Genomic DNA, 25664 nt, shown 5'->3' on the forward strand with positions numbered 1-25664 from the left:
ATACAAGTGAGAAGTTTAGCTAGTTATAAAACCAGTTTCAATCCACCATTTTTAAATCAGAAAATGCCTGTACCAAGGCAGGAATATGACAGTTTTTATACATTCGTTTAATATGTTTGAGCTTTTGGTTTTGCCATTTGATTAGGAACTTTCCGTTTTGAATTTTCCTCGGAGCACAGTATTTTTGTGATTTTACTTTTGCAGACATAATTCCGAATCGTGCTATCATCCTTAGAGTGGTGAACCCGCTTTGTAAAACAAAAATTATAGTAACTTTGTTCTTGTCCAGAATATATACATTCAAGACATATTTTTACTACTGGTATTAAACAAACAACAATAAATCTAACATGTATAATTATGCAAATGATGAAACCTCGGTTTGCCATGAATGCAATCCCAATCTTTACAGTGGTATTTGATTTGCGCTTACCCTGCTTCGACTCTCAAAAGTTAAATCGTTTTCTCCTAAGAATAAGAGTCATGCTCTTCCACTGAACCATACTTTGTGACGCACGACAAATTGGAAACAGTTAATAGCTCTTTATAAGAGAGGAATGCCAATGAAAAACAAATACATTTTTTTAAGTACTCGCTGAAATATGAAATTCGGTCAAGGACGAAGGACATATGACAGATGGAAACTTCGTAACATAAGGTATCTGCATATAAGGTATGCTGCATCCAGGTCTTTTGCCCTCTAAAATATAAAGGTTTATGTTGTCGTAACTAAATTGTAATATTTATTTCTCAAATTCAGAGACTTCCATAGCAGGCGAGACAAACAAACTATAGTTGTTCAAAGCAGTCACTGAATCATGAAAATGAGATCAAGGACAATGGACATGTTACAAACAGAAACTTCAGAACAAAAGGCATCGGACAATAAATGGCTTTCTGTCTTCTGAAATATTAAGTTTGGTACTAGGGAGCAACCATTTGACTTTAAGGGCGGTGGGTATAGTTTTTTGTCCGAGTCAGATATATATGCTCGAACACAGCACTTACACTTTTTAAGTTTTTCGATCCTATTAATTCAACTTTTAATCAAATTAGAGATAAGAATATTTTTCATGAAAAAAAATCGTAACCTCCATCTCACTCTCATTTCCCTAATAGTTTTACACTGTTGCCTCCAATGGGATAACATCCAAATTTTCTTGCATTCTTTTAAGGAATCTATGACTTTCGTTCCAGGTGAGATATTAAATAGTTTTTATATTTACTTGTTATATTTAAAGTCCATCGAGAGTTTTAAGTCTAGAATATGAACAATATAAAATTTATAACATGGCGCATGTCAGAATGTAAAATAAAGGCAACAGTAGTGTACTGCTGTTTGAAAGTCATAAATCGATTGAGAGAAAACAAATCCGGGTTACAAACTAAAACTGAGGTGAACACATCAACTATAAGAGGAAAACAAAGAAACAATAGAAATACTTAAGGGCAACAAAAAAACAAAAAAGACAATGTAACATACACAGAAACGAACTATAACATAAAAACTGCCATTTTCCTGAATTGACAACATTGCATGACAGGACTACAGTTCAAATAAATGCAAAATCTTTTAGGACACAGAAATACACAAATAAACATTACAATAGAACATTTCGACATGCTTATAGTTATCAAATGTTATATAAAAAGATATAACTTATTTTTATTGTGTAGATAGTTCTTGTTGATAAGATGAGATGAGGCCAAGATGAGTCGAACTCCATCCCCCTACTGGCTATTTTAAGCATAAATCATAATGTTATATACTTGGAAGATGAATACAAAATTTTCAAGTATGATATCTGGCAAGAATCTGATTCAATATGTTTTACTCATTAATGCAGCAGCATAATAATTATGTATAGTTGTGTAGTGCATCTGTTACAAGAGTTAAGTCTAACAGTGAATCACATTTATAAAATAAGACAAATATCGCTAAATAACTAGTTTCTTTGCAAGTCTTTCACCGGTTTCTAAAGGGTATTCCTTATTATATAAATGCTGTATCATAATAACGAAAACAAATGAGGTTTCTGTCTATTGACACTAGGATATTTGTGTGTGTCTTAAGTCAAATAAGGCATTCAAAAGATAAGTTCATCATAATTGACTGTTTAACGAATATACATTTTTTTTCAGTAACACAGAATGGAAGAACATTATAATTCTAGTCCAGGAGTCTTCCTGAGCCTTTGCATGAGCCTCTGTCTCACCGCCCCACATCAATGTCACTTCTGGAATAATAAATAACAAGTTATATATAATGTGAAGCTGGTTAGTCTAGGTTGTTATAGAGTTTTATATAAACAAAAATTGTAAATAAATTCTGAACCAGATGCTCCGCAGGGCGTAGCTTTATACGACCGCAGAGGTTGAACCCTGAACAGTTGGGGCAAGTATGGACACAACATTCAAGCTGGATTCAGCTCTAAATTTGGATTGTGATTAAATAGTTGACACAGCATAGGTTTCTGACACAGAATGAATGTGTTCTAATGAACTTACAATTTTTGTTTTCTCTTAGAGCAATTCACTATGCTGTTGAATATTAATCCTCTCAAAAAAATGTTTGAAGAAATTTTCTTTTTTATTTATGAAATTTCAAATGAGAAAAATTGAGCCCAATTTTTTTAATCACATTCCCCTTTCCCTAATTCCAAAACTAATCTCAATTAAAATTTCTAATGGAGTTTGCAACAATAACTACTCATTTAAATACATCATAAAATATTAAGATGTAAAAAAACTGCTTGTTATCACTGAATGGTAAAGATTATTTTAATTTATCAGTTGGTAGTAAAAAGTGAATATACATTGTATATTGTATATAACAAAGATTTAAGTTGATTCTGGACAAAGAAAGATAACTCCAATTAAAAAAAAATCTTGCTATTGCACAATATTTTGCAATTAGATATTTCTTGCTTACTATTCTGGACAAAGAAAGATAACTCTAATTAAAAAAAAAATTGCTATTTCACAATATTGTGCAATTAGATATTTCTTGCCATTGCGCAATACTGTGCAATTGAAAAGACTTGCTATTGCACAATACTTAATATAATAATTTTGGATCCTGATTTGGACCAACTTGAAAACTGGGCCCATAATAAAAAATCTAAGTACATTTTTGGATTCAGCATTTCAAAGAACCCCAAGATTTCAATTTTTGTTAAAATCAGACTAAGTTTAATTTTGGACCCTTTGGACTTTAGTGTAGACCAATTTGAAAACAGGACCAAAAATGAAGAATCTACATACACAGTTAGATTTGGTATATCAAAGAACCCCATTTATTCAATTTTTGATGAAATCAAACAAAGTTTAATTTTGGACCCCGATTTGGACCAACTTGAAAACTGGGCCAATAATCAAGAATCTAAGTACATTTTTAGATTCAGCATATCAAAGAACCTAACTGATTCATTTTTTGTCAAAATCAAACTAAGTTTAATTTTGGACCCTTTGGACCTTAATGTAGACCAATTTGAAAACCGGACCAAAGGTTAAGAATCTACATACACAGTCATGACAGTTAGATTCGGCTTATCAAAGAACCCCAATTATTCAATTTTGATGAAATCAAACAAAGTTTAATTTTGGACCCTTTGGGCCCCTTATTCTGTTGGGACCAAAACTCTTAAAATCAATACCAACCTTCCTTTTATGGTCATAAACCTTGTGTTTAAATTTCATAGATTTCTATTTACTTATACTAACGTTATGGTGCGAAAACCAAGAAAAATGCTTATTTGGGTCCCTTTTTGGCCCCTAATTCCTAAACTGTAGGGACCTAAACTCCAAAAATCAATACCAACCTTCCTTTTGTAGTCATTAACATTGTATTTAAATTTCATTGATTTCTATTTTCTTAAACTAAAGTTATTGTGCGAAAACCAAGAATAATGCTTATTTGGGCCCTTTTTTGGCCCCTAATTCCTAAACTGTTGAAACCAAAACTCCCAAAATCAATCCCAACCGTTCTTTTGTGGTCATAAACCTTGTGTCAAAATTTCATAGATTTCTATTAACTTAAACTAAAGTTATAGTGCGAAAACCAAGAAAATGCTTATTTGGGCCCTTTTTGGCCCCTAATTCCTAAAATGTTGGGACCAAAACTCCCAAAATCAATACCAACCTTCCTTTTGTGGTCATAAACCTTGTGTTAAAATTTCATAGATTTCCATTCACTTTTACTAAAGTTAGAGTGCGAAAACTAAAAGTATTCGGACGCAGGACGACGACGACGACGCAGACGCCAACGTGATAGCAATATACGACGAAAAATTTTTCAAATTTTGCGGTCGTATAAAAACAAAAACGCTACAACACATTACTTAATGATATTGTATGTATCATTCTCAAAAATAGAACTTAGGCATAAGAAACAGGAATGTGTACATAGCACATGGATGCCCCACTCTCGCTTTCATTTTCTATGTTCAGGGGACCCATGAGATTGGAATCAAAACTCTAATTTGGCATTAAAATGAGAATGATAATATCATATGGCACATGTGTACCAAGTTTCAAGTTGATTGGGCTCTAACTTCATCAAAAACTACCTTGACCAAAAACATTAACCTGAAGCGAGAAAAGAGACAAACAGACAAACAAACAGACAGAAGCACAGAGCGGAAAACTTATGGCTAGGTAGATAAACTTTACAAAAACTTCAGTGGGCGGCAATTACAAAGGAAATTTAAGAAAATTGTACAAGCATGATTTAGGTCCTATATTATTCTTAATATCTATTAATGATTTGCCTTTATGTAATCCAAATCAAAATGCTGATCTATTTGCTGATGAAAGCACTATTTCTGTGATTGAAAAAAACCAGAGGTATATAAGTCAGGATGTTGTATTAAAGACATTTATTGCACAGTCTCCCTTTTACTACTCTCTGTTTCAGTAATATTTTCATTACAGTTTCTTTATTATTTCAGGCTATTTCCTTTGTTTAACATGGTTTTAATCAAAACAACACAAATTTACACTTGAAAATAGTTTATATGTGCCTGATTTGATGAGGGAAAGTAGAAGAAAAATCTTAAATCAAAACAAGAGATACAGGAATGATTTGGTTTGATTTGTTTTCCGCTGTTCTTGAAAATGAATCACTATCAAATGTTTTGGGGTATCTTTTCTTCAGTTTTTGTACCCCCTGGTTAATATGTATACCATTCAAAAAAGGAAAGACAAGCTGTATAATTCTGTACCTTTTTAATAATCTTTTTCCTTAAACATCTATTTCATACGTCTTTTTTTTTATAAGAAAAATATTGGTACGGTAAGTATGATGGCTGAGGCTATAATAAGTCCATTGATTAATAACATGGTATCATTTTAAAGAGAAAGACAGATTTTATAATTCTTTACCTTTTTATATTCTTTTTCCTAACACATCAACTGCATAATGTTTTTTTTTTTATTGTAAAAACATAGTGGTAAGTATGATGGCTCTATAATATGTCCATTGGTTATTACCATGTACTATTTTAAATTGAAAGACAAATTATATAATCAAGTACGTTTTTGTATTCTTTTTACTTACATATCAACTTTATATGTTTTTTATATGAAAAATATATTGGTAAGTGTGGTGACTCTTTCAAACTTCCCTTGGTTAACATATGTACCATTTAAAAAATAAAGAAAAATTGTATAATCTTATACCTTTTTGCATTTTTTTACCAAACACATCATCTTCATATGTCTTTTTATTTGAAGAAGTCACTGGTAAGTATGGTGGCTCTATTAAATGTCCTGTGTTAGGGTACCTCACTACTGTCAGATTATGTCGTTTACTCTGTGGATAGGTTTCTTGGAACATTTGAGCACATCTAGGGTGCAAACTCTGATCATCTTCTCCAACCAAATATAATATCTGTACATCTGTTTTCCATGTCTAAATGTACATTATAAAGCAAACTGTAAATAGCTGTTCAGCTTATATTCTTAATTTGCAACAATAAATTTTCTTACGTAACATTACCATATAAAGCTCAGACCTGATAAAAATCATATCCAATAAGGTACAAATTTCGATACCTCAAGAGAGCAAATACAATTCAAAACAGAAAACTTGACCTCATAGGGCAAATTACATCTTTAGCATAACAACTATTGCAATGTTTGACACTAAAATAATTGCAGAGTATTAAAATTAGATAACCTTAGTGAGCGTACTCACATACCCCATGTCCCTACATTGTCACTGGAGAAAACCAGATGCTCCGCAGGGCGCAGCTTTATACGACCACAGAGGTTGAACCCTGAACGGTTGGGGCAAGTATGGACACAACTTTCAAGCTGGATTCAGCTCTAAATTTGGACTGTGATTAAATAGTTGACACAGCATAGGTGACACAGAATGAATGTGGTCTAATGAACTTAAAATGTTTGTTTTGCCTTTGAGCAATTCACTATGCTGTTGAATATTAATCCTCTCAAAAAAATTGAAGAAATAGCAATAACTACTCATTTAAATACATCATAAAATACTAAAATGTAAAAAGAGTGCTTGTTATCACTGAATGGTAAAGATTGTTTTAATTTATCAGTTGGTAGTAAAAGTAAAAATATACATTGTATAATGTATAAAACAATGATTTAAGTTAATTCAACTACTATTCTGGACAAAGAAAGATAACTCCAATCAATTGAAAATTTCTTGCTATTGCACAATATTGTGCAATTAGATATTTCTTGCTATTGCACAATACTGTGCAATTGAAAATATTTGCTATTGCACAATACTGTGCAATTGAAGATTTCTTGCTATTGCACAATACTTAATATAATAATTTTGGATCCTGATTTGGACCAACTTGAAAACTGGGCCCATAATAAAAAATCTAAGTACATGTTTAGATTCAGCATATCAAAGAAGCCCAAGAATTCAATTTTTGTTAAAATCAAGCTAAGTTTAATTTTGGACCCTTTGGACCTTTATGTTGACCAATTTGAAAACGAGACCAAAAATTAAGAATCTACATACACAGTTAGAATCGGCATATCAAAGAAACCCAATTATTCAATTTTTGATGAAATCAAACAAAGTTTAATTTTGGACCCCGATTTGGACCAACTTGAAAACTGGGCCAATAATAAAAAATCTAAGTACATTTTTAGATTCAGCATATCAAAGAACCCCAAGGATTCAATTTTTGTCAAAATCAAACAAAATTTAATTTTGGACCCTTTGGACCTTAATGTAGACCAATTTGTAAACGGGACCAAAAATTAAGAATCTACATACACAGTTAGATTCGGCATATCAAAGAACCCCAATTATTCAATTTTTGATGATATCAAACAAAGTTTATCAAAGTTTAATTTTGGACCCTTTGGGCCCCTTATTCCTAAACTGTTGGGACCAAAACTCCCAAAATCAATCCCAACCTTCCTTTTATGGTCATAAACCTTGTGTTTAAATTTCATAGATTTCTATTTACTTATACTAAAGTTATGGTGCAAAAACAAAAAAAAAGGCTTATTTGGGCCCCTTTTTGGCCCCTAATTCCTAAACTGTTCAGACCTCAACTCCCAAAATCAATCCCAACCTTCCTTTTGTGGTCATAAACCTTGTGTTTAAATTTCATTGATTTCTATTTACTAATACTAAAGTTATTGTGCGAAAACCAAGAATAATGCTTATTGAGGCCCTTTTTTGGCCCCTAATTCCAAAACTGTTGGAACCAAAACTCCCAAAATCAATCCCAACCTTCCTTTTGTGGTCATAAACCTTGTGTCAAAATTTCATAAATTTCCATTGACTTAAACTAAAGTTATAGTGTGAAAACCAAGAAAATGCTTATTTGTGCCCTTTTTGGCCCCTAATTCCTAAAATGTTGGGATCAAAACTCCCAAAACCAATCCCAACCTTCCTTTTGTGGTCATAAACCTTGTGTTAAAATTTCATAGATTTCTATTACTTTTACTAAAGTTAGAGTGCGAAAACTAAAAGTATTCGGACGACGACGACGCAGGACGACGACGACGACGCCAATGTGATAGCAATATACGACGAAAAATTAAAATTTTTGCGGTCGTATAAAAATAACTGTAAGAAAAAAAAAAAAAAAAAATTGTATAAGAAATAAAATTGAATCATAATTTCTGTCTACATAGTATGTCCTTATTATCTACAAAGTTTCATCAAATTCTGTTGTGTGGTTTCAGAGGAGTTGTGATGACAAACTGTTGCAGAGGTATATTAAAGCAAATAAATTCAAAGGGGACATATCATCTGGAAACAAAATTGAATCATAATTTCCTGTCGATATGAACATCTAAGTAGTATGTCCTTATTATTTAAAAAGGTTTCATGAAATTTGTTATGTGGTGTCAGAGGAGTTATGATGACAAACTGTTTCAGTAGTATATTGAAACAAATAAGTTCAAAGGGGAATAATTCCTGGAAAAAAATCAATCGTAATTTCCTGTCCATATACACATCTGCATAGTATGTCCTAATTATCTAAAGAGGTTTCATGAAACTCTGTTGTGTGGTTTCAGAGGAGTTGCGATGACAAACTTTAGCAGAAGTATATTCAAGCAAATAAGTCCAATGGTGAGTAACTCCTAGAAAAAAAAATTGAATCGTAATTTCCTGTCGATATGCACATCTACATAGTATGTCCTTATTATCTAAAATGGTTTTTATGATATTCTTTTGTGTGGTTTAGAGGAGTTGCGATGACAAACATTTGCAGTAGTATATTGAGGCAAAATTGTCCATAGGGGCGTAACTCCTTGAAAAAAAGATTGAGGAGAAGTTGCAATGACAAGAAACAGGACTGACGGACGGACAGACAGACGGACGGACGGGTCAAAAACATTATACTCTCCGCAACTTCGTTGCATGGGGTATAATAAATTAAAAAAGAGATAGCCAGTTGCTGTCAACAGAAAAGCTTATTTTTAAAATAAATCTTGTGAGCCAAAAATCATAAAATTGAGAATGGAAATAGAGAATGTGTCAAGAAGACAACAACCCTACCAAAGAGACCTCCAATGGGTCTTCAATAAAGCAAAATCTCACATCCAGAGGCAAGCTTCATCTGGCACTTATACAAGTACCTGCTACTTCATGTTATGTACTATTTGCTATGTGCATTGCCAAACAATTAAAATAATAAAAGAAGATTTGTGAGCAGGCTCACATACCCCATGCACCCAAATTATCACTGGGCAAACAAAAGATCACCAGATTAATAAGTTCAAAGACGCATAGCTGTTACAAAAGTCAACAAATAAAAAGCATATCTTTATGGTATGTTCTTATAATCTACAAAGTTACAATAGTACATAAAGATCAGCATTCTAATTTAAAAGGGGCAAAATACCTTGAAACTGCTCTATTGTCGGGTTGTTGTCGCTTTGACACATTCCCCATTTCCTTTCTCAATTTTAAATTTTACATCATGATTTCCTGTCCATATGCACATCTACATACATGTTGTATGTCCTTGCTATCTTCAAAGTGTTGTTAAATTCTATGATGTGGTTTTCGAGGAGAACAGGACTGATGGACCGACTGACGGACAGACTGATGGGTTAAAAACATTATATCCTACAAAATGAAGTTCACGCATTTCATCTCTTTCTCTGACGTCAGACTTTTGAATTAATATTGCAGGTTTTTCAAGAACCCTAAAAAATCTGTACTTTTACTAATTCAAAGACTTACTTGTGTAAGTTTTTCCCTAGTTAAATTGTCACATATGGCATCCCTTGTTCTAACTTCAATACTGGAATCTGGCTGTACAGTTATAACAGCAGAATAATCCATCCTATATTGAATTATATTAAGAATTAGAATCAATAAGTATGTTCACAATGTGGCTAGAGTCTCAGTCACACCAAAACATATTTTGTTTAGAAGAAAAAAGGTTGACTGCAAGGGTGTTGGTGAATTACCAAAAAAAAAAATGAATATACAATAATCAAGATGTAATTCTTGAACTGTAACTGTGAAGTTGACATTTTCTGTACAAAAGTTAGGTAACTAAGAAACATCTAAAAACATAAAAAATCGATAACAAAACTGAACAAGAATGCACACACTGAATTCTTCCTGTTTTCCTTCGTGTTAAAAGTCTGTAATATGAAAGTTTTACTACAAGCATCACATAAACTTATCATTATCACTGAACCATGGAAGTGAAGGCATGGTCATATAAACCCTGCCAGACAGACATGAACACCTAACAATCATTCCATAAACCAACTATAGTTGACCAATAAACCTTGCCAGACCATCTTTGCTAGCCAAAGGTTTTGATCCAGTCCCCTCTTCTCCAACCTTGGCAGGTTCTGATTAACAATGTAATGATTTCCATTGGTGGCAATTGTAACTGGCTGCATCCAATCAAAACGACCAATTCAGATTATCAGGAGTAAATAAAAAAAAAAAATGATAACTAACAATTCCCACATGCAGATCCTGAAACAGGTCTTTACCAAAAAAACATATGAAAATATTTAGTGACAATCTTAATTAGTTCTTAATCAACTGATTTAAATTTCTGTGCAAGTTTTTCACTAAAATTTTTGGTGCCTGCTTCATGAAATTTGAAAATGCTAGACACAATTATATTTACACTTCCATACTGAAGACAGTTTTAGTGCTACCATTGATCAGGAATGAGCTTAATTTTATCTACCAGTAGATGGCAAAGCATTGTAACCACAAATATTGGCTTAATCAGTCAAGGGTGGAGAGGAGGGGACATGATTGTAAACCTTGGCTAGCGAAGAAGTGCCAGACAGACATCAACACCTTACAATCAATCCATACACCAAATATAATTGACCTTTTGCTTACAATATCTGAAATAGACTGAACTTAAAATATACAATGAGATTTTGATGTTGCCAGCCCTTCAGAATTGCAGAGACTTCTTTAATCTTCCTTGAAAAATTAATTTCTGTGATAGATTGAATCTAAAGAAAATTCAATGCCCAAAAGTTTAAAATTTGAATGAGACCAATAAATTTTTAAGTCATGCAGGACATAGAATAAATATTTATTCTATTACTCATAATATTTAACTTGACAAAACAAATAATTTCTTTTTAAATCGTCATTGAAGCATGAAAATGAGGTCGAGGATCATGGACATATATCAGACGAAAACTTTGTAACATGCAAGGAATGAAGCAGCCAAGTATTTTAACTTCTGATATGTAAAGCTTTACAAAAAAAACCTATTACTCCTCCCGTCCTCCACCACCCTATGTCCCACACTGTGCATGGTGTGAGGTTTTTATTATTGCGAAAAAATGCGACAGAGCTGTAAACGCAAAAATTTAAACTCGCATTTTGAAATATTTTATATGAATTTAAAGTTAAAATCGCATTTAAATCTAAAATGACAAAATCGCATTAATAAATGAATGCAATAATTTCTGAGTTTCAGTATACAAGATTTATTTCAGAGAAAAAACACATCATAATGATGAAGCATAATGAACTGCGTGCACATTTGTAATTGATTACACCGAAAATGAGCATATCTTTTGCTGGAAATTTCAATATCTGATTACTGATCATCATTATGACAAGAAAAATAAACGTGCAAAATTCATTTCTCAATAAACCCAAAAGCATTTGGTACACCTTGTCTCATTTTATGAAAAAGGATATATGGGTCTTTATACTATATATGGCAATGACAAGTGAACAACATTAACCCACTTAGTGGCAAACTTCTTTCTAGATTTGATTTCTTTTTCATAAAGGAGCATAGTATTTCCCACAAACATGTAAATAGTAATACCAAATAGGAGCAAAGAATTTTCTGCAAATTTTGATATCTGATTGTTGAAAAGTATAATGGCATATGCATAAAGCAAATACAGATTAAATTATTTCCTTTCCATAAATAAACTTGTGAGAACTCACCAAGCAAACCTCATATCATATACAAATAAACCAATCTTATTGAAATATTTCTCCTAGCCTGTGTCAACTCTTCAGTTGCAATGATCTAACTAGACTCCAGTCTACTTTTGTCAATCTATGAAATTTCTGCTTTTACATTTGATGATCCATTAAAAAAGTCTTCACTTTAGAAATCAAAACAGAACATTGTAAGATTCTTGGACGATTCATGCACACATGATCTGTGTTTTCATCATATTGCAAGTAAACTTACTGTACACAGTTATCAAATGGAGCCAATGGAGCTAAAGAATTAAATGGAGGACCATTAATGTTCACTACAGCTTTGACCTGAAAATAATTAAAGGTTATCAATATAAACCAATTACCTCAATATATATTATCTGTAATCTGATATAAATGTGAAATTTTACTTTTGTGTAAATTTGACTATAATGAAAGTTATTTGTGACCATTGGACAGCGGAATACTACTGTTTCCTTTATCTATGACCATTGAACAGCGGTATAATTTTTATAAATTTCCTGTTTACAAAACTTTGAATTTTCGAAAAAATAAGGATTTTCTTATCCCAGGCATAGATTACCTTAGCCGTATTTGGCACAACGTTTTGGAATTTTGGATCCTCAATGCTCTTCAACTTTGTACTTGTTTGGCTTTATAAATATTTTGATTTGAGCGTCACTGATGAGTCTTATGTAGACGAAACGCGCGTCTGGCGTACTAAATAATAATCCTGGTACCTTTGATAACTATTTACTGTTGCCTTTATGTATGGCCTTTGAACAGCAGTATACTAGTGGTGCCTTTATTTATGACCATCGAACAGCGGTATACTACTGTTGCCTTTATTGGTCAGTCTATTTGATTTCAGATCAAATTAGACATTTGATTTGATACAAGTGTGTAAGTGTTTAGCTATATAATGAGTGATGCAACTTACATGTTGCATATAGTCGATATTTCCAGTAAAATTAATTGGAAATAACAATATGAGTATAAGCAGGGTTCTAAAACTTTGAAAACAAAAATGAATCCACATTTTTTTTTTCAGGATTTCTCAAATTCAGTTAATTTTTGTCTTCCAAATAATTAAATATTTATGTATATAACTATTCCCATTCTATCAGTGTGCTGAGGGAACAACCGAACTACAGAGAATTAACAAAGGCATACTTCATTCGTTTAATCATAAAAACCAAATTCAAACAGACTTTTTCTAAATAATGGACATTATATATATATAATAGTTGAGAGGGAGATAGAAGAGATTGTTACCCCAAGAATACATCGTCAACTGAGGTTAAGCCCAGGGTGACAATGTCTTTACTATGGGTAACAATCTGCTCTACCTTTATGAATTTCAAAGCATGTTATCAATTGTTATTGAAAATTAAACCTCTGTCCCCAATGACATTTTCTGCCGAGTAGCATACAATGCATGTTTCTTGTTTTTTATATAGATTAGACCGTTGGTTTTCCCGTTTTAATGGATTTACACTAGTAATTTTAGGGCCCTTTATAGCTTGTTGTTCGGTGTGAGCCAAGGCTCCGTGTTGAAGGCCGTACATTGACCTATAATGGTTTACTTTTATAAATTGTTATTTGGATGGAGAGTTGTGTTATTGGCACTCACTCCACATCTTCCTATATCTATAAATATGCCTCTCTCTTTTTGCTGTGCCTTTTTTAACAAATTTTAAGGGCATACAATAAAGTAGCAAGAACAGATGATAATGTATTCCAATTTTGTGTTGTTTTTGCAAGGTAAGATAATGAAATTATAAATATGAATTTTTAAAAGTGTTAAATCTTAAGTTTCACTAAATACAAACTGGATTTTTGTGTTCACTAAGTGTATAAATAAGTTCTATCTGTTGACCCTATGGTAATAAAATTCTTACAGCAGTGATGTTTTTATTACAAGGGGGGGAATCTACGTCATCCCGCAGGGTGTCGGCGATTGAAATTGGACCACCATTTTGTCGCTTCAAGGTAAGAATTTGACTTATTATGCCAGTTATATGAGGGTTATGATTATACAAACTAGTCCACCAAAGACTATATAAAGTAGGAAAATAAATGAGCCATCGCTCAATATTATTCGTTATCTCAATTTTGCAAACACTTCGATACCAGTTTTAGGAATTAGGTCAACATGCAGGATATCGGCAAAATTTTTCATAACAACATCTTGATTATCAAGAACCGCCTACTTTATCAACAAATGAACATGTCCGAATTCTTTATTGTACGCGGGGAAAATACTTGTTACTCACAAATATCCGTCATTATGGTCGAAAAACGTCTTATTTTTAAAAAATTGAAAAAGGATGTCGGCAACACATCGAATATCGAAGGATGTCGGGGACACACTAATATATACTATTTTTAACACATATGTTATTCAACATGTGACTAGATCTTATTTAAAACTAATGGTCATGACAAGCCGCAAATCAAATTTAAACTTGTGCAGGCGGAAACGATCGCGAATACAATCTGATGTTGAACAGCCGACCAGATCGCCCAATAAATCGCCACCCGTAAAAAAATCAAAACCATGCAAATCCTCATTTGTCATCAAAATAAAAACGCCTGGCAAAAATATTAAGTTTCCCCAATGCCAATTACTGAAGAAATTTCAACAAAACCGCCAGTAAACTTGCGCAAATGTCACGATAGAGGACCAACAGGGCCATGCATACGATTGTTTGCAGATCAACTTCAAAACGACATGTTACATATTGAATAAAGGCAACAGTAGTATACCGCTGTTCAAACTCATAAATCCATGGACAAAAAACAAAATCGGGGTAACAAACTAAACCTGAGGGAAACGCATAAATATAAGAGAACAACGACACAACACTACAATGTAACTAACACACACAGAAACGGACCAAGCATCAGACAAAATCCCCGATGAAATGGAACATGAAATAAAGGATCCCCCAAAAAATGACAAACTGCAAGAATTGATAGCACGTGCTTCTGCAGTTCTTCCGTATTCTAACGTGTAGTTATATAAGATTGTTTTTTAATCTGGTGTCTGGGATGACATTGCATAATTGTCTGGGTGGAATGCCTTTACCAGCATAGTTTCCCATGAGATCTTTTTGTACTGTAGAGACATGAAAGTTCGATTAAAAAGCCAAATTAACTACGGTATCATCTGCGAGTAAAAATGTAACGAAACGCACGTCTGGCGTATAAATAAAGGCAACAGTAGTATACCGATGTTCAAACTCATAAATCCATGGACAAAAAACAAAATCGGGGTAACAAACTAAAACTGGGGGAAACGCATTAAATATAAGAGGAGAACAACGACACAAAATTTTAAACCTGATACTTTTTGTTAGCTATTATTAGTGTATTTCTCTATCCTATATTTTCTCCCATTTTTTTGTAATGTAATCCTGTCAAGTAATATTGTCATTTTAATGTTAAATTTATTATTGCCATTAAAGTGGAAGGTTTGGCATGTCACAAAACCAGGTTCAATCCACCATTTTTTTCTTCTTAAAATGTCCTGTACCAAGTCAGGAAAATTGCCATTGTTATATAATAGTTCGTTTCTGTGTTACATTTTAATGTTGTATTTCTGTTGTGTCGTAGTTTTCCTCTTATATTTGATGCTTTTCCCTAAGTTTTACTTCGTAACCCGGATTTGTTTTTATTTCTCGATTTATGAATTTCGAACTGCGGTATACTACTGTTGCCTTTACTAAACACCCGGTAGATGTAGGGCCAAATGAAATGTCACATATATATATATATATATATATATATATATATATTGTAACGCCTCTGGTATAGCATTACGAAGTAATATTTAAATGTGTGTGTGTGTTTACTTGCTTAACACTAGAACCTTGGTAGCAGGCCTTTTATAAACTTTCACTGGTAATCGTGAAACATGCAATTGTAACTTGCAAACCTTGGTAGCTGGACTGAGTAATCTAAGACACTGGTTTCTTATTCATTTCAAGACAAAATATAACAAAAACAGTTATAAGTTTAGCAATGACTATTTAATCAGTCATAAATCAATATATATATGTTATAAATAAATATCCCAAAGCAAAAACGGTTCAGAGCCCCCCTTGGATGTTAATCCTCGTGCGTAAACATGGGAAAGTGGTTTTACTATTTATAGTATTATAGTAAATAATATAGGTCACTTGTCAGGTCGTAAATATCATAAAAATCGGGGTTAGCATTAACCTGGTAATGGTTCACAAGTGGTATATGGCTCTGGTAATAATGGTATATCTATTCAAATGGTCAAGGTAATGTGTGCTGTGCTGTCCAGAATCGTCTGCTACAACCGTTTATATAGTCCGGAAGTCTGCGGACACAGAAAGTGTGTCCGTTACTATAACGATAAGTGTGTCCGTAAAATTAACGTAGCGATTGGTTGTAATTCTGAATATACATAATACCGGGTTCTGGAAACTAGGTTATCTCTGTCCATTCCGATTGGTCCTTAAAACCGGAAGTTCCCACGGCAATAATATGGAACATGGCGCAAAAACAAATAGAAATACACAACTGTCGAGGAAAAAGGGGATATGGGCTTATCAAGAATAACCCTTAGTGGGAACGTACCCTGGTTACAATATAGACCCTTAACGTCATTGAATAAAACAGGTGAGCAAAAGGGACAAGCGATATACAGGTCAAACTAAAGCTGGGATCATGTCAAAGTACCCCCCTGGTCAAACAGTGAGAACGAACCCTGTCCTATCAATATTTCCCATAAACAATAATATAATACATACAATACAATACAATACGGCCGCGATACCTGAAATATAAAGTGTTCATAGGCATAGTCCTTCCGTTCATAATATAACAGTGCAGCTCAGAGTAACGGAACAGGAAAATGAAAGTGAAAGTAGAAATGAACTCTCTGAGCAACACAAGAAAAGAAAGAAACATGATACATGTAAACCTATCAATCTTAACTCCTACCCTTAGGCATAACACTACCCCCCACCCAGGGTTAAAAAGGGTTCGTCCTCGAACTAAAAATAAGGGACCTACTTACCCAGTACTTACTTACTAATACATCCTTAAATAAACCCTTATTCTTCTGTCGATGGTGTTGTTTGCTGGTCAGAGGTCCAAACTTCCTTCATTTCCAATATGGTGCCATCCGGTAAGTAACATCGCTCCTCCTTCATTATGGTTCTTACTCCAATTGGCACAAGTTGCCTCTTATACCTTGCCTTCTGAGATTTTCTACATAAATTTACTTTTTCCTGTAACGTAGTAGCCAAAAGGTGTGTTTTGTATTGAGATGGAGCACCAGCAAAGAATAACCTCGGATCTAGACAGAGGTGTTCATGGTTGTCTAATTCTATGTTGATAGGTTTGACATTCCAAAGGTTGGTGGGTACAGAACAGTCAATTTCGGGTGTCAAAGAGCTGGTTGGAATCTCTTTTGGTCTTAAATTTAACTTATTTGCTGGTTTCAATTTCATGGAGAGATCTAGAGGTTCATCTTGATGGTTGGTATTTGGTTCTTCTGGTGTAGTGGTAATTGGTTCTTCTGGTGTAGTGGTAATTGGTTCTTCTGGTGTAGTGGTAATTGGTTCTTCTGATGTAGTGGTAATTGGTTCTTCTGGTGTAGTGGTAATTGCCCTGGTCATGGTCAAATCTAAAACTTGTTCTGTTGGTGACGGTTGTTTGTCTATCATGGTGGCTGTAGAAACTAAAAGTGATGATTTAGGATCAGTAGTGGTGGTTGTAGTAAATAAAGGTGATGGTTCAGGATGAGGTAAAATGATGGAAGGTTCCTGTGGTTCCAAATCAATATCTATAGAGAAGTTGTCTGGAGAGTTTACAGGTGACAGATCTTGTAAATATTTTGAGAATAACTGATCGTAAGGGATGATTACTTCTGATGGTGGCTCTTCATTGAGGAGTTGCCTCATAGGTGATGGAGTACGAGGCTCCACACCTAACAAGTCTGAAAAATCAGGCATACTAGCCTCAAGAAAGTCGGTCAGTTGCCTGGTTGTATCAGTGTAAGTGGAGTTGTCTTCTGGTATGTATACATCCTCCCTCCTTGTCTCACACACATTGTTACTGGTTGTTATCAGGTTGGTGTATTTGTCATGGCATTTCTCGTGCTGCCTTACCCGGTAGCCATCACATTTGGGTTGTGAATACGGGCACCAGCGACACTTTATAAATTCATTACCATGTGACCTCCTTCTGTGCCTTTGGAGGCTGTCCCTAACTGGGAATCTCTTTCCACAGTCGTCACACTGGAAAGGGTAAACAAACCCGGATCTCACGAAATCACTCATACTACAAAATATTAAATAAAATCCATTTTAAACACAATGGCCCACTAAGATTTTGGTATAAATATGGTCACAGGCTTTTGCATATATATACATGTATATATATATAAATGCACACAAGAAAATAAATGTCTGGTTAATTACTGTAACTTTTTTTTTAAAATACAACATTAATTGTTTAACATGTTGCATTCCACGTTCATGTATACTACATGTATAAAGGTTCTAAGAAATCACTGGTAATGTGAATTAATAATAACAAGGTATAATCCTTTATACTATGCACATGTACAATACATATGCATGAATAATAAATCTTTGTTTTTTAATTAACTTAAATGCACCAACTTTATATGGTATTAAGTTTCCTCTAGTCACTGGTTGCAGGACTAAACACACGCTTTGTATATATATATATATATATATATATATATATATACATAGCCTACATATAACTTTTGGTATTCATAAATACATGTTTCAATCAAAATTAAAGGTTCTCACTTCATTAATAATCAGGTAATTGAACTATTACCAACAATAAATATAATAATTTATAACACATAGAATATCACTCAAAACACTGGTAACAATAAACATATCTATAATATAACAATATCAGTCATGGTCTGTCTGTTCTCTGTCTAGTTTATTCCTGACTTGAAATCTGGTATTTTGGGCTGGTTCCCCCACTGGTTGATACCATCTTTTCATATTTCCTTGAAAAGGTTTAAGTCTGTTCACATGAACAACTTTAAATTTCACTTTTGGGCCTTCCTGAATTTTATACAAGACATCAGAAAGCACTTTAATAACAGTAAAGGGGCCGGACCACCGCATTTGAAATTTGGGTGAACGTCCTTTATATTTCCTGGGGTCATGTAGGAGTACTCCATCTCCTACTTTAAATGTGGGGAAAGTACAAGAGAGGTCATAACGCTTCTTTTGTCTCTCACTTGCACTGACAAGTCGGTCCCTTACTTCTTCATGGACCTTTTCTATTTTATATGACAACTTATCAACATAGTTGGTCACACTATATTTATTAAGGTTAATACCACAAGCCCCCCCATAAATTAAATCTACTGGCAGCCTAACTTCCCTGCCCATCATCATGAAACATGGTGTCTCTCCCAATGTTTCATGCACTGATGATCTATAGGCCATCATAAGGTACGGTAAATATTGATCCCAGTCCTTTTGGTGTTTAGGCACAAATTTACTAATCATATCCTCTATTGTACGATTCAATCTTTCCACCAATCCTGAACTTTGGGGGTGAAATGGACTATTGCGGGTCTTATCAATATTTAATTTTTTGCACATTTGTATAAACAAATCAGAAGTAAACTGAGAGCCCTGATCAGTGTGTATTTGTAGGGGGAGACCATAACGGCATATAAATTCTTCTAGAAGCTTATCTGCTACAGTTTGAGCTTCTATATCTGGTACCCCATATGCTTCAGCATATCTTGTAAAATAATCCGTCACGACAATGACATATTTATTACCCTTATAGGTTTGGGTCACTGGACCTAAAATATCAAGGGATACTCTCTCCATAGGTTCCCCAACAATATATGATTTCATCTGTCCCCTGGTATGATGGGAAGGTTGGTTCCTTTTCTGACATTCAGTGCAACGCTTACACCACCTTTCTACAAAACTGGTATACCCAGCCCAATAAAACCTATGCCTAATTCTGGCTATAGTTCGTTTAAATCCTAAATGCCCCCCTAACTGATCATTATGCAACAATAAAAGCACTCGGTTTCTATCTGCACATGGTAAAACATACTGTAAATTTATATCATTGGTTGTGGTATTTTCCCACTTTCTATATAAAATTCCCTCAACAACAGTTAGTCTTTCCCATTGACTCCAATAGGTTTTATGGTGTTGACTAAGATGGGAAATTTCCGGCCACTTTGGTTTTTCTGGTGACTTTTTCCAAGTCAAAATTTGACTAATAATAGGGTCATCTAATTGGGCTTGTTTGAATTCATCAGGGGTCTTATTATTAAACCAATTAGTAACAATAGGGGTTTCTTCAATTTCATTCTCATCCAACATATTAATGGCCCTTATTGTTGGATTCTCAATTTGAAAACTAACTTCAGTCACATCTCTGGTATCACAGTGTTTACAATTAACACATGGTCTCCTAGAAAGACCATCAGCATTTCCATGTTTTAAACCAGCACGGTGTTTTATAATAAAAGTATAGGTTCCTAAAATTTCTAGCCAGCGGGCTAGTTGACCTTCAGGGTTCTTGAAATTTTTGAGCCAGTTAAGAGCTCCGTGGTCAGTTCTCACAGTAAATTTGACCCCATACAAATAATGGTGAAAATGTTTCACCGCTAAAACAATAGCCAATAATTCCCTTCTAGTTACACAATATTGTCGTTCAGTTTTAGATAAAGTACGACTAAAATATGCGATAACACACTCTTTGCCCTCATCATTGATTTGGGATAAAACTGCCCCCACCCCTGTGCCACTGGCATCGGTGTCTAACATAAATTCCTTATCAATACAAGGATAGGTTAAAATCGGACTAGTTATAAGGGCCTCTTTCAAAATATTAAATGCAGTTTCACATTCAGCATTCCATTTAAAAATCACATTCTTTTCTGTAAGTCTATGTAAGGGTCGGGCTATTTTTGAAAAATCTTTAATGAATTTTCTATAATAGGAACAGGTGCCAAGAAAGCTTCTTACATCCTTAACATTGGCTGGTATAGGCCATGACTGTACAGCTTCAATTTTAATTGGATCTGGTGAAATACCATCTGAATTCACAACATGTCCCAGAAATGAAACTTTCTTTTGAAAAATAAAACACTTTTTAGGGGCAATTTTTAATCCAGCCAACTGAATTCTATCAAAAACTTCTTGGAGCCTGGTAATGTGCTCCTCAAATGACTTCGAAAACACAATGATGTCATCTAGGTATACTACACAAATTTCCCATTGCAACCCAGATAAGATATACTGCATAAGTCTGGAAAAAGTGGCACCAGCATTACACAGACCAAAAGGCATGCGATTGAATTCAAAAAGGCCCTTACTAGTTACAAAAGCTGTTTTAGCACCGTCTTGAGGGTCCATGCCCACTTGATGGTAGCCACTGGCCAAATCAAGAGTACTAAACCATTGATTTCCCCTTAACGCATCAAGGCAGTCCTCTATTCTTGGCAATGGAAAATTATCCTTGATAGAAGTATCGTTGACTAAGCGAAAATCTATGCATAGGCGAATAGACTGGTCTTTCTTACGAACAACTACAATAGGAGAGCTCCATGGTGACTGAGAATGACGTATAATACCCCCGTCAAGCATACGTTGTATTTCTTCGTCAACTTCCTTCCTTTGAGCCAAAGGTACACGTCGTGGATTTTGTTTTATAGGATGAGCATTCCCTGTATTTATTTTATGTTGGATTATATCTGTCCTACCTAGGTCATTTTTGGACATTGCAAAAGCTCCAGAATATTTGGTTAAAAGGTCAACTACAATTTTGCATTGATCTGTTTTGAGGTTACTTTTACACTTTTCCATTACAACTTGCATATGTTCAGGTAAACTAATTCAGGTTCTGCATTTATATTTCCCAGAATGTTTTCTGAACATATAGTTTCAGCTGTACCAGCACAAGTATTTTTATATATGGTCTGGGGCAAATCAGTCAAATTCATGACACGTAAGGGTAAATTATCTCCCTTAAACGTACAAATTGATTTTGCAACAAGAACACCCTTATTCTTAAAAGACTGACTGGTATTGTCAAGAATCATGGTTGTACCATAAGGTAATTTCTCATTAGGTAGTGCATGAATAATGGTTTCACTATTGGGGGGTATAGTCACTTGCTCATCAATTGATATTTTGAACAAACTAGGTATTTGACTCTCCAAATGACAGTCCACAGTTTGACTATTCAATAAAATATTTTTATTTGGTACATCAATCACACATTGATTGTTATACATGAAATCATATCCTAGAACAATAGGTATATCTATATCAGCAATCACAAAAATTTGGTATATGTACTGATTGTCAATTAATAATGGTAACTTAACAGTTCCTAATGGTCTAACATTATGCCCATCTGCCATTTTCAAGTTATTTTCATATGGTTGTAACTTGGTTTTACAATGCTCAGGTAAACTATCAAAAATTTTGGGTTTTAAAACACTCATAGATGCCCCAGTATCAAGTAAACAATGAATTGTTCTACTAAAAATCTCAACTTTCATGAATAACCCATCATGATCATGAGTTTTCACTTTCAAAATATCGGGTCGTTTCAAAATACAAGGTTCAGCTGGGAGGTGACCCTCTCTTCCAGCAACTAACAGTTTCCCTGGTTTGAGGAATTTGTTGTGGACACTTCACTTCTTGGTTGGTTATTTTGTCTGTTAAGACCTTGGTTATTATTGTATTGACCACTTTTCATTTGCTGAATGAATTGACTATTATCAGTCATGCGTTTTTCACAATCCCTCTTAAAATGTCCGGGTTCCCCACAATAATAACATGCCCCTTTTCCTGAATTTCCCCCTTTAAAATGGGTTTTCGGTGCATTATAATTTGCGTTTACTTCGCTGACCTCGGCAAGTTTCCTTAAATTAGGTTTCCTATGACTTGAATGAAAAGCTTCATATTTCAGAGCCAAATTAAGGGCATCGTCAATAGTGTCAATATTTGATTGGGTGAGAGCCCAAGCAAGGTCATAGTCATTCAATGCTTCTCTAAAGCTTCGGTAAGCAAGACTATCCAAAACCTCTTGGTGTGCTTTTGGGTAAGCCAAACGTACAAGTCTTTTAATATCCTGGGCAAGTTCAGGCAAACTTTCCCCCCTTTTCCTAATTCTTGTGTCAATTTGAGTTTTATACAGCTCAGTCTGGTTTTCTGGTGCAAACCTTCTAGTTAAAGTATTGATAAGCTCACTATAAGATGGTGGACAATTTGTATTTATATCGCCAATTGCTGCAAGTGCTTCATTTTGCATACAAGCAATTAATTTTAAAGCTTTAATTTCACTAGACCACCCATTTAATTGTGCAACAATCTCAAAATGCACTTTATAATCTGACCAATTTGATTTTCCGTCATAACTGTTGGGTTTGGTATAGCCAACATTTCCTGAATTATGGTTATTAAAACTTATACTAGGGTTAGGCACAACATTTATTGTCTTGTCAATCTGTGGACATGTAACTGGTACTGGTTGTATAAATATGTCTGAACTAGGTGGGTTCTTGGTATTTTCAATAGGTACAAAAGCACTAGGTATATGACCTGACGTATGGTTCTCAGGGTTTTGTAGGTTTTGGTTGTTTGATTTATTTTGGTTATTTATTTCATGCACACTAGGACCAGAACTAACAAGATGTGTGGTATCACTATTTGAATTTGAGGATGGTTTATCATTAAAACTGGCTTTTAAAGGAAAAAGCTTTTCTAAAATATAATCAGCTTGCTTTTCCATTGCTGTAGTGATTTTTCCCATTTCACCATGCAGGTTCACAAAATTATTTTGTAATTTTGAGTTAATTTCAACAGACTGGTTTTCTAATTTTGTGTCAAAATCTTTTGACATGTCACTTAATCTGGTATTAAATTGTGATGACATGTTTTCAATTTTTCTATTGGTATATTCACTATAAGTATCAAATTGGTTTTTGAAATTTTGGTTCTCTTCAGCTTGGTCACTTAACCCCTTGTGTAAATGGCTAACAATACCAGTTAACACATCAAATTTGGTTTCAATAGTATGAAAATCTGGTGCTTGCACCGCAGATGGTGATAATATTTCAAGAGATGTCATTTGGGAGCTTTGACTACTTAAAACTGGTGAATCTCTGGCACTTGAAGCTTCAGATCCACTGTAACTGTTTTCACTCATTTTATATATGTCAGTAATATTTAATAAAATTTATTTAATTTTATGTTTCACTTTATGTCAAGAAAAAAAAACTGGGTTTATAAATCGAATCCCACCGCTGCCACCAAATGTAACGCCTCTGGTATAGCATTACGAAGTAATATTTAAATGTGTGTGTGTGTTTACTTGCTTAACACTAGAACCTTGGTAGCAGGCCTTTTATAAACTTTCACTGGTAATCGTGAAACATGCAATGGTAACTTGCAAACCTTGGTAGCTGGACTGAGTAATCTAAGACACTGGTTTCTTATTCATTTCAAGACAAAATATAACAAAAACAGTTATAAGTTTAGCAATGACTATTTAATCAGTCATAAATCAATATATATATATGCTATAAATAAATATCCCAAAGCAAAAACGGTTCAGAGCCCCCCTTGGATGTTAATCGTCGTGCGTAAACATGGGAAAGTGGTTTTACTATTTATAGTATTATAGTAAATAATATAGGTCACTTGTCAGGTCGTAAATATCATAAAAATCGGGGTTAGCATTAACCTGGTAATGGTTCACAAGTGGTATATGGCTCTGGTAATAATGGTATATCTATTCAAATGGTCAAGGTAATGTGTGCTGTGCTGTCCAGAATCGTCTGCTACAACCGTTTATATAGTCCGGAAGTCTGCGGACACAGAAAGTGTGTCCGTTACTATAACGATAAGTGTGTCCGTAAAATTAACGTAGCGATTGGTTGTAATTCTGAATATACATAATACCGGGTTCTGGAAACTAGGTTATCTCTGTCCATTCCGATTGGTCCTTAAAACCGGAAGTTCCCAAGGCAATAATATGGAACATGGCGCAAAAACAAATAGAAATACACAACTGTCGAGGAAAAAGGGGATATGGGCTTATCAAGAATAACCCTTAGTGGGAACGTACCCTGGTTACAATATAGACCCTTAACGTCATTGAATAAAACAGGTGAGCAAAAGGGACAAGCGATATACAGGTCAAACTAAAGCTGGGATCATGTCAAAGTACCCCCCTGGTCAAACAGTGAGAACGAACCCTGTCCTATCAATATTTCCCATAAACAATAATATAATACATACAATACAATACAATACGGCCGCGATACCTGAAATATAAAGTGTTCATAGGCATAGTCCTTCCGTTCATAATATAACAGTGCAGCTCAGAGTAACGGAACACGAAAATGAAAGTGAAAGTAGAAATGAACTCTCTGAGCAACACAAGAAAAGAAAGAAACATGATACATGTAAACCTATCAATCTTAACTCCTACCCTTAGGCATAACAATATATATATATATATATATATATATATATAGTATAAAATAAACTCATCATAGATTTCAGGACTAAATTTTATATATACGCCATACAAAAGACTCATCAGTGACGCTCGAATCCAAAAAAGTTTTAAAAAAGCCAAATAAAGTACGAAGTTGAAGAACATTTAGATCCAAAATTCCTAAAAGTGTTGCCAAATACAGCTAAGGTAATCTATGCTT

At 34.0% G+C, this 25664-nt stretch overlaps 2 protein-coding genes across 2 annotated transcripts in view; both read right to left on the reverse strand.

The window, feature by feature from the left end:
- Positions 1–1815: 1815 nt before the first annotated feature.
- The window catches only part of LOC143068051 (acyl-coenzyme A amino acid N-acyltransferase 1-like), a 56064-nt gene continuing 32215 nt past the window's right edge, over positions 1816–25664 (reverse strand). Inside the window, exons 7-10 of the mRNA XM_076241791.1 lie at positions 12168–12244; positions 9698–9800; positions 5680–5911; positions 1816–2237 (exon numbers count right to left, since the gene is read on the reverse strand). Of these exons, the coding sequence (XP_076097906.1) occupies positions 2104–2237; positions 5680–5911; positions 9698–9800; positions 12168–12244 (546 nt within the window). The 3' untranslated portion in view covers positions 1816–2103. The remainder of the gene's footprint in view (positions 2238–5679; positions 5912–9697; positions 9801–12167; positions 12245–25664) is intronic.
- On the reverse strand, positions 15930–25451 carry LOC143068052 (uncharacterized). The gene is made up of 2 exons (XM_076241792.1): positions 24686–25451; positions 15930–18238 (listed from the first exon to the last, which is right to left on the reverse strand). The coding sequence occupies exon 2, from the start codon at positions 18235–18237 to the stop codon at positions 17008–17010; it is 1230 nt and encodes a 409-aa protein (XP_076097907.1). The 5' UTR covers position 18238; positions 24686–25451; the 3' UTR covers positions 15930–17007.

This window comes from Mytilus galloprovincialis, chromosome 3, assembly GCF_965363235.1.
Source record: "Mytilus galloprovincialis chromosome 3, xbMytGall1.hap1.1, whole genome shotgun sequence".
NCBI lineage: Eukaryota > Metazoa > Mollusca > Bivalvia > Mytilida > Mytilidae > Mytilus > Mytilus galloprovincialis.

What these genes read in the sequence shown, in the direction of transcription:
- LOC143068052 (XM_076241792.1), bottom strand. Translation starts at nt 18,237, where the DNA reads ATGAGTGATTTCGTGAGATCCGGGTTTGTTTACCCTTTCCAGTGTGAC.